General features: G+C 40.8%; 1 protein-coding gene across 8 annotated transcripts in view; it reads right to left on the bottom strand.

The window, feature by feature from the left end:
* Positions 1 to 8,232, bottom strand: part of ripor1 (RHO family interacting cell polarization regulator 1) — a 30,847-nt gene extending 22,615 nt beyond the window's left edge. For 3 of the 8 annotated variants that reach the window (XM_055509459.1, XM_029152527.3, XM_029152528.3), the window contains exons 1-2: positions 4,843 to 5,622; positions 3,326 to 3,449 (exon numbers count right to left, since the gene is read on the bottom strand). In XM_055509459.1, the coding sequence (XP_055365434.1) occupies positions 3,326 to 3,449; positions 4,843 to 4,906 (188 nt within the window). In that variant the 5' untranslated portion in view covers positions 4,907 to 5,622. Of the gene's footprint in view, positions 1 to 3,325; positions 3,450 to 4,842; positions 5,623 to 6,394; positions 6,691 to 8,209 lie in introns of those variants that run through there. The other 5 variants (XM_055509460.1, XM_055509461.1, XM_029152530.3 and 2 more) reach the window with 5 other exon arrangements.
* Between the last annotated feature and the right edge of the window lie 2,297 nt (positions 8,233 to 10,529).

The following is a 10,529-nucleotide window of genomic DNA, read 5'->3' as shown; positions in this document are numbered from 1 at the left end:
CTGCAAGGAACATCACCACATGAGGTCACCACATCATCCAAATCATATTGTATCAAATGTTGAGTTTCATTGGGAATTCCATATTTTACCAGTTAAAACTAAAACCTTTTGGACAGTTTAATAGTAATCTACTCTTAGATTAATGCTGAAAAATCAACACACAAAACAATGACATTGCTGCTGTATGTAGACCTCAAACTAAGTTAAGCTTCTTATCATCCTAAAAGATTTGTATAGATATGGATTTGATATGAATTCTGTATGGAACTCCAAAGTCTTCAATATTAAATTAATTAATAGGACATTATGAAATAAATACCTATATAAATAAATGAGAGACAATTATGTAAACTGACCATGAAATTATGAAATAATCACAAACATTTTCCAAAGTAAGGTTGTTTCATTATTCTGTAAAATCTGCTCATTATTATGAAAATCTATTTCATAATGATTATTTTCATAGTAATACAAATGATTACGCCTGCCTTTTTATTTAAATACAGAAGTTTTTATGTCAAAATGTCCTTTTTCCAAAGTCGGCTTTTATCGCATAATGCCCTTTTCCCCAGTGCCATATTTATTTCATTATGTGTTTTACAGCAGAATGACTTTGTCTGTCAATCAAGTCAAACAGGGCGGATGCAGGTATGTGATGTGAACTCAGACATAAGCAACAGCACTTTAGGTATCGATTTAAGTCTGGTGGTGCAATAACCTCTGCTACCCACTAGATGGTAGTATACGCCTTAAAGTTTAGCTCTGGCAACTAAGGCAAAACACTGGCCGTGAATATCATATCAGATGCGTAGTTTGTGGACATTATGGCTGCAGGAGGGAAGACATGCTCAGAGAAGTTGTTAATTAGAGAGAGGGTGATGTTACGCCTCAGCCTGAAAGAGTGGTGCAGAAGCGTATTCTTTCTTAAACTGTCTCTGGTCCAAGTTCACACCACAACAGTCCATCGTTAAGGAGACCAGATAGTAATACTAATGCTAATACGGGTGTTCTGTAACAACCATGTTAACTGGTGACCAGCTTCAGAATGCCAGAAGAACATGTTAGCTGTCCTTGTCAATCTTGTCTGTGCATGATCTACACAAATCGAATCTTACAAGAAATGCCGCCGCTCCACTCCACTCCATCCATCCATTTTCTAATTCCCTAATGCGGGGTCACAGAACAGGACGCCAGTCCATCGCAGGGCAACATAGAGACAGACAACCACGCACACACACACTCACACCTACGGGCAATGGAGAGAGTCCAATCAACCTAATGCACGTCTTTGGACTGTGGGAGGAAGCCGGAGAACCCGGAGAGAACCCACGCAAACACGGGGAGAACGTGCGAACTCCACAAAGAAAGGCACTGAATCGAACCCAGAACCTTCTTGCTGTGAGGCGACAGTGCCACCCACCGCACCACCGTGTCGCCCTAAACACCAGGTTGCTCCTGAATTGCTGCGATCTGCTTTCAACAAAGTGCCAATGTCAAAGCTTTATCTTTGGAGCCTGGATTAAGTTGAACAAGTATCATTTTAAAAGCATTCTCAAACACTTTCAACTCTGTTCCATTCATTCTATAAGTATATATACAACCTGGTTTTTGTGTCTGTGAGCATTTCTTTATGACATCAAACTATTTAGTGGCAAAAAAAAGGATGAGAATTAAAATGTCAAAGCCGGCAACGAGGACACAGGCTACACAGAAAAGACGCATCGTGAACAATTTATCTGTGACCGGATCGTCTACTTCATATTACTGTATAGTACAGCACGAGAGCCAAAGCATGTGAAAGTACCGTTTATAACAGACATTTTTGTCCATACGATAACAAACTATACGGTAAATTATTTGCATAAAAACGCTGCAGGTCTTCTTTAACGTCCCTCCATTAAACATAACACATGATATATGAGATGTAGTTTTAATTGAATGTATTTGGCCAATGAAACAATGTCAGCCAGTATACTGTCCAGTCAAGAAAATCACAGCTTTACTGAAGGTCTGACATTTCTTTATTCCTTCATTGTCCTCAAATCAACGTTAAAGCTAGATGGATAAACTAACAGACTGCACAACCTAATAAAAAATATGTGCTGTATCTAGTTAGCATAATCGATTAACGCAGTTTATGTAATTAAGCACAAAATACTGTAGCTCTGCGATGTCTATAACCTACATAATAACTGACTTTGTTACTGCATTCAACTGGAGCTTTAACCAAAACAGTGTCACTAGTTTCCTTATTACTTTCTCTTCCCGTATACTGCTTTTACTGATCCAACCACTTGCTTTGGTGCATATCTTCCTCCGTGGTGCCTTTGTGGAAAACACCACTCTGCTTGACGGAATGTAATAAGACCATAATAGGACTATTTAACACTTCACACAGACACAAATACAATATGCATGGGAACTACACAACATTCTCAGACGTTACAGTCAGTATTTACAACCCAGCAGTTTTCAAATCTGCACAACATAAAACTGAATTCAGATGCGTCACAGTTTGACACACACTAAGAGCAACCACTGCAGTTAGGAAGTGGTTCGCTACACCCCATTCTTCTCCAAACCGTACTGGGTGACGCAGCAGATATGATGGCAATGTTCCTGATAGACATGTTAGACAGCACAAAAGTCCTTACTGCTGCATTTAGAATTTCAAGACGTGGACGGACAACAGAATGGTTCCTCATATTACATATGGACACAACGCTCAATTTATCACAAATGGTTGAAAATGGCGTTTTCAATGTGAACTCATTAAAGAGCAAAAATATACCGAGCATTTAAGAATATCACCTAAACAGCTCAAACCTGCTGCTAAATGATCTCTCTCTACTTAATCTGCTAAAGTAAGCATGTCCGCCCTCTCTAATCACACAACCCCTCACAGGTGTCTAGGAAAACGAATTGATGCGAACAGATCAGCCAATGGCTGTGCAGGTCCCACCCACTAGCACTGATTGACAGACAAATCATTCTGCTGTAAAACGGCATTATGAAATAAATACAGCACTGGGGAAAAAGGCATTATGCAATAAAAGCCGACTTTGGAAAAACGACATTTTGAAATAAAAACCTCTGGATTTAAATAAAAAAGCAGATGTAATAATTTGTATTATTATTATGAAAATAATCATTATGAAATACATTTTCATAATAATGAGCTTACTTTGGAAAATGTTTGTAATTATTTCATAATTTCATGGTCAGTTTATATATTTGTCTCTCATTTATTTATATAAGTATTTATTATATAATGTCCTATTAATTAATTTAATATTGAACACATTGGAGTTCCATAATTCTGTACCTATAGGGCTTGTCATAGGTGGTGATTCCATTGAAACTCTGGCTTCTGGTTACAGATATGGCACCAAGGCGTCTGACGGAGCAGATGGACAGTGACATAGTGGAGACACTTCGGGACGGGCTCCCTGCACACAACAGAGGAAAATAGTCACCACCACACAGCTGTGGTGCATCCTTCCAGGCCTGAATGGAATGATGGTTAACCCTAACCCTCTCATCTCAGTTCAGTTCAGTTTTAACTAAGCGGATCGATGGTGCTGTAAGCTTCACTGCAGTAAGTAGTTACTATGTTAGTGATCCTAAATACACAATGCTGCTACCTCTTACAAATTTTCTTACACTTTTGCATTTAGTGAAATAAATTCCTTTATAAATTTACAGCAAATTGAATATTCATTGCTATAAAAAATGTGGTTACCGAGCAAACATCTTTTACAGTACACAAAGGTACTAAACAATGTACAGTATGGTGATTTCTCCAGCCAGACATTTGTCTTTTATATTGAAGAAAACGTCTCTAAAACACTTGTTTTCCAAACTGGTGAAAATCATGTAATTTCAGTGTTTCCCACACAGACACTGGTTTGGTTGGGCCATGTGTTGAGTTTATTTACGTTACATTGAGTACATTGAGACGCACAGCGAGATGGTCAGGGTCTGTCTATTGTGTCTGTGTGTTTGTATTTATGTTGGTTGAAAGATTGACTGTGTTTATATGTGATAGACCGGGTACCTGGGGGTTAATCGGCCTCCCTCTGCCCACGACCCCTGCGAAGACTAAGCTGAGTAATTAATTCACCTTAAATGTATACTGTTTGTATGGCCCACTGCTACGCGCATTCACATGCGTTAACTGAGGGAGGGCAGCAGAAATCAGTAAAACCATGTGATTCATTCCAGCCCTAAGCAGAAAGCTCTGATCTCCAGCAGCCCTTTGTTCCTTCCCAACACTCTACTGTACCAGTTTGATGATTTAGACACATGCAGTGTTTCTTTGTGATTTGTTCTGAATTTCTTTGCCTAGTAATAACCTTCCTTAACAGTCAAGCAACAACACTGTCCTTGTTTTTAATATGGTTTCAGGCTTGAGAACTTTCATTCTGGGGTCTGTCCAGTGTCCTGTGTCCTGCATCCTGTTTCTGTGCCAAGCGCCTCCCCCTCACAACACAGGAAACATCCCAGTCCCTCAGGAAGTCAAAGCCTCTCCTGACAGGATATAACACTGACAGGATATACAATGGTAGATAATGCTGAGGACTGAAAAAAAAGGTTAGCTATGTTAGGATAAAGACAGAAAACATCTTTTCACCCTGAAGGGAAAATTCCACAGTTGAAAATCCCTACACACGTTTGCATGTATGCGTGTATGCGTGTGTGAGTGTGCTGAGAAACCTCTGTGACTTAACCAATGGCTCAGACAGAGAGAAAAGTGAACGGGCAGCACGAGATAACAGAAAATAAGAGACTGGCCTGACGAGTCACGTTTCCACACCAATCCTAAAAAGACTGGACACAGACCTGGATGGGGCTCCATGTTTCTGTCACAGTACGAGTTCACTCGCATCAGCGATAGGCGGCACATTTCTTCCTGTTACACCCCACTGCCCAAAGTCAACACGACTCCACTAACCAGATGAGCCGTCACCAGAATGAAAATGTGCCTTGCTCTGTGCTCAGCCCAACCACCACTTGGAATGGCTCTGGGTCACACGCAGGCTTCCACACTCCCTTTGTCACAATCACGTGGGACATCACACCTATTGTTTCATGCTCTGCAGCCTCTCCCTCCCAGAGCGTTCTGGAAAAACGCTGCCTAGGACCCAGAGAGGCAAATAGTCACACACACACAGGCAGGAAGGTGTGTTTATGTTAGGTCAGGGCAAGACATGGCAGCAAATACTGGCCAGAGTCAGATCCATTCAACCTAATGTTTGTACGTATGCTAACACATGATGCAGGGGATAAAAACACAAACTTTTACATACTGTTATTTCACAAGTACCACATTTAACATGTACTAATACATAAGCCATTAAAATACGAGCACGTATTAGACCCTTTGAAGAGGTTGTGCTTGTATACTGTAGCTGGTGTTGGTGCAATAAAGAAGCATGTTTAATGTTTCAAGACTTTGACCACGTTTTGATCCTGCAGATGATGGTCGATAATCTTGATCATAGTGCCAGCCACCTCCATGTTTGTGTGGTTTCGCCGTCTGACTAGTTGCAGGACTGGAAACAAAGTTTAATAGTAATCGTATACAGATTTAAATTAAGTTGGAAATGTAATCTCACTTGTTGTTGCTGGTATAGTTATTTAGTGGTTATTTAGTGGTTGTAGCTGCACCAATGAGATGCAGGCCCTGTTGTAATTATCACTCAGGAAGATGTTATATTTAGGCTCTAGTTCCATTATTTTCCAACTGAAACCTATTGAAGGTTTTCAGTTCAACAGCTGGGCACTAAACCTCATGTTCTGTTAATTTCATAACAGCTCTAAGCTTTTCCCCTTCCTCATATCCTCAGGAAAAGAATTTTCAGGAGGGAGTGACATCCTGCAGAGAGGGCAGGGTCAGCAAAACATTATTGAACTTTATGGTTACAATGAGTCATATGAAATACCCTACGGCTATTCCAGCTCACTTCCAGCAATAGAAAACAATTGGTTTAAATATTAACTGAATTAATGTGCACAGAAACAAAGTCAGACTATATTTACAGTACATGTCAAAATTATTTCATGATGATCAGCAGCTAAAACATGAAAACCTTTAGCATTCACCACATAGATGACACACAGAGAACACGGTTATAGTGTGTGTGTAGCAAATACATTTTCTGTATTTTATTCATTATTAGCTAGTTTATTGCTGCATGTTTTACATGAATCACATCTTCATATATTCTAACTCAACCTTATCAAACAAAAACTCTGCTCCAGTTTTAAAGGAAAATGCAAAAAATCTGCATATTGCAGATCTAAAATGTAACGTCTACATAATAAACGTAAACAGACATGTAGGCAGATTGACACTTGTTACCCATTAAATGTGACTGGACATGGCTCCTACCTCCATATCCACTGTACATGATAGCTGTGGTGGCTGATATTGTCTTTCTGTCAACAGGTCAGCCCAAATCCAAAGCGTGTGTCCTGGCTCCAAGTGGACATTGAGGTTGGTCCACACCCTGATCTTTTAACGTCGTCCTCTGTTTGGCATTGGCGTTTCCCACCTTGTGGTTTTGTCCTGTTGTCCTGTCTTTTACTTCTTGTTGGCCTGTTCCACTCTATCTGGGTACTGGTCAGCTTCCTTTTTCCCTATCCCCCATGTCAGCTGTCACTGTTGGTAATCCTTTGTACACGCTCCTGCTGATCTCCTCCCTCAGTCCCTTTCTCTCCTCCTTGCTTCCTTCCACTCTCATAAGAATGTGGAGGAGGAGCTGTGGTGTTTTAAGACTGTCTTCCCTTTTGGTTTGTTATACTCCTCTTCTTTTTTGTGATAGTGGTTCCCATAGTGATTCTGACTCCCCCAGCACATTCAACATGACTGCGAATCCCACCAATGTTTTGAAAAAAGTTCAAACATGCTCCTTTTGGTAAAATCCTTCTAGAATTGCCTACTGCACAAATTTTTTCACACGCTATCAAGCAATTTTGATTACAGCAGTTGACTATTCACAGTTGAAACACTTAATAACACTGGGGTCTTAGTTTGTTGTGAGTCAGCACGTGAGTGAACTTTGGCGAGAAACAAAGTTTAAGTGCGCGCAGATTTGATGTTGTTTAATCGACCTCATGCTTCTCATGTTTTCCTGCTTCTCATCAAACTGGCAAATGTAACTAATGCATGAAGGCATATCCAAACACACCCGTCGACAAGCAACAGTGCTAAAATGGCCAAAAAAGTCATAATATATAAATGTCCAGTTTTAGAACAGTACAAAAATGATTTCTCTTTGCTAAATGCCAGAATAACGAGGGAGGAAAACGTCTGGACAACTTTTTTACTTTCATCAAAGTAACATGTAAGTTTACATTTCTAACAGGGCTTTGACTTTGTTGTCCCCAAGTCACTTTGTACCTAAATGGGGGTTTGCACAGATTCCATCACTGGTAAACGGTGCCCAGTACATGGTGGGTACTTCTCTGTTGGACCTGATCCCACTTGCTTTGAGGTCCCACAGTAACGTCCTGATGAGATAACCTCTGAGGCTGCAGCTGTATGGAGCCAGGCGCTGCAGCTGTTCTCCACAGTGTGCTGAACCTCAGGGGACGAGGGTCAATGCTGGGCTCTCACCCCTGTTTCCCCTCCTAAGTACGTAAGTACAGGTACTGGGCTGCAATTGTTGTAATTGGGCCAGGTTCTATTCAGGTTCTACTTTATTAGGCTTCAGACATGCACATGTTTTGATCCTTTTTTTATAAAGCTTACGGTCAGAGCCAGATTAGATCACTGAACCATTCCTTAAACAAGTTGCTATAAATTTGGAGACCTCAATACAGTGAGTTTCTCTGTTTTGCCCACTATTATACTCCTGGCTATTAATGGCCACCATTGTACTGCATGTCATTAACTTGGTCTCTCTTTTATCCTGTAGGTGTGAGGAAACAACCTGCAGGCATAATGGTAATTAAAATTAACTTGAATCTTCAAGCTTGTCTCTCCTTTTCTGTGGCAAAGAAAGTTTAATGATTGATGCTATCATATTATAATCAAGTCATTTGGCCACATACTGTATATATTCTTATTACCTGCTTGTTGATCATTGTTGCCGCTCTATTACAGGCTTTGTAAATCCCTGCCACCTGGCCTGGCTCGTAAACTAAACAGACCAGTCAAAGGTGTTACGCACAGAAAAACAGCGCCACCCATGCATCCACTTACCCTAACGAAGGCTTGGATCCTCACACACATTTTGTAGATGGGGTTACACCACACTCCTTCCTGCACAACTTCATCCTGCTGATCCCATCCTTGATCTCACCTATCTCTCTCATATTCCACAGATGAATGATGATGAGTCCAGCTCTTGTGTCCTGTTGCCTCACTGGACTCGCTGCTGCTGCTCAGCTGACCCCTCCATCCCTTCACTAGCCTCATATCCGCTAAGATCACCCAACCAGCTGCTCCTCCACCAGATTACTCTCCAACACACTCACCACCCATTTTCACCATTCAGACCAGGGAGAATCATCTATCAGTATTCAAGAAAGACAATTTTATTGCCTACTGTTGATGTTTACCAAAGTCTGCACACAAAACTGAGGCTGTCATTTAATGTAAACCCCCACGGACCTGATCTGAACACATAATATGGATATGAATCAGCAATGAACAACTAAATAAAAACGTTTTTACTTCACTACAACCAAAGCTTTGTGTCTCTGGCTTTTAAGGCTTCAGGAAAACACAGAAAGGTCAGTGATATCAGGTGTTGAGTCAAGCAGAGCCACAGCTACGTTGTGCAGTGGTTTACTGTACACCTCAATGAAACAAACGATTCTAACCATGGTTTAGTTTGATGAAATGTGTGTGTGTGTGTGTGTGTGTGTGTGTGTGTGTGTGTGTGTGTGTGTGTGTGTGTGTGTGTGTGTGTGTGTGTGTGTGTGTGTGTGTGTGTGGACCCTGCTGAAGTGAAGACTTCTTATTCTCCAGCTGGTCCATAAGTAGCTTAGCTGTCACTGAAGTGCAGCAAGTTAATTACTAATTTCTAGTCTGTCTAACATAGTTCAGAGTCAAACTAAAAACAACTCCACAAATATAATCATGTTAGTATCTAAGTCCAACCTGAAAAACTCAACTAAGTTTGCACACTGTATTTCTGGTTGTTTACTGTGCTCAACTGAATATCTGTTAATATCCTGTGATAATAATTATCATATACATACTGTATAGAAGCCTTTAAACATGACGGCTGCTGAGACAGTAATTAGGCAGTGTTGCCATGGCAAAAAAGTTTGGGGTCACCCAGACAATTTTGTGTTTTCCATTAAAAATCACACTTTTATTTACCAGCATGAGTTGTAAAATGAATAGAAAATATAGTCACATTGAAAAGGTTAAAATTAATGATTTGTATTTGAAATACTTTTTTTTTTAATCTTCAAACTTTGCTCTCGTCAAATAATTCTCCATTTGCAGCAATTACAGAATTGCAGGCCTTTGGCATTCTGGATGTTAATTTGTTGAGTAATCTGGTAATCTGGGCCTTTTGACGCAATAAGCAGACACAATATACCATTACTACACTGCAGTGACAGTTGCTGGAAATGGGCTTCTGCCATGTGCCAGCAGTCACTACCTCATTCCTTCTGGTCATGGCCTCAGTCTCACAAGCCAAATGCCTCATAGCTAATCCTCTTAAGAAGTCTCTTACCTTAACTCGCTACAGGCCACAAAGGGCGGAAAAGAATGTTCACAGACTGCTCGACCCAGTCTGTTTCTAAAACTGCGACTCTGTTCAGAGACCGACCCCTGGCCTACATCATCAGATGCTGCACCAAACAGCTGATCAACACAGGAAAAGAAGGGACAACAACAAGTTAAGTGAAAGACACTCTGCAACAGACCACTAGATGGTTCGAGCAACTAATGGACTGCATCAGTCTGCTGGAATTCTTGCATCGTTCTGTTGATGCTGTGATGTTCATTATGTCCGTTTATAGTTTCTTCTAGTGTGGTGCTTTTGTGTGCAATTCACTGTCTTGTAAAATTCTCCCACCATTTCTTTAAACTAAACCACTTTAGGCTCAGGTGCTCAAGCATCACATCCTGCAGTGCCACCTCACGGTGAAGCCTTAGTTTAAACCCTGGGGTGGGGAGCCGTTTGGACCTGTGCTCTATCGTCTTTCTCTTTGCTTTCTGAACCCTTTTACTTTGAGATCCACCAACACGCTTCTTACTTGAGGGACACACACATATACATAGGCACACACATACATCGCAGACACAGCTGACTCTGTGTGTGGTTGTTCTGGTGGCCATAGCTCCGTGATGTGTGCCAGAGAGGAGGAGCCAAAAGAAAGGGCTTAAAAGGCAGAGACGACTTTGCGGCTTGCGGGCTCTTTGCATCACACCATCACACCTGTATGCTCTGATCTCCCCAGCTGGTTTTTGGTTTGTTGATTCATGATCAAAATCTATGTTTATGAATCGCTTTCCCCATTATTTTCCTTTTCCTTTATTTTTTTAATAAATCCCAGAA

This window comes from Betta splendens, chromosome 6 (assembly GCF_900634795.4).
Source record: "Betta splendens chromosome 6, fBetSpl5.4, whole genome shotgun sequence".
NCBI classification, from domain to species: domain Eukaryota; kingdom Metazoa; phylum Chordata; class Actinopteri; order Anabantiformes; family Osphronemidae; genus Betta; species Betta splendens.
This window is presented reverse-complemented; position numbering and strand designations above follow the sequence as displayed.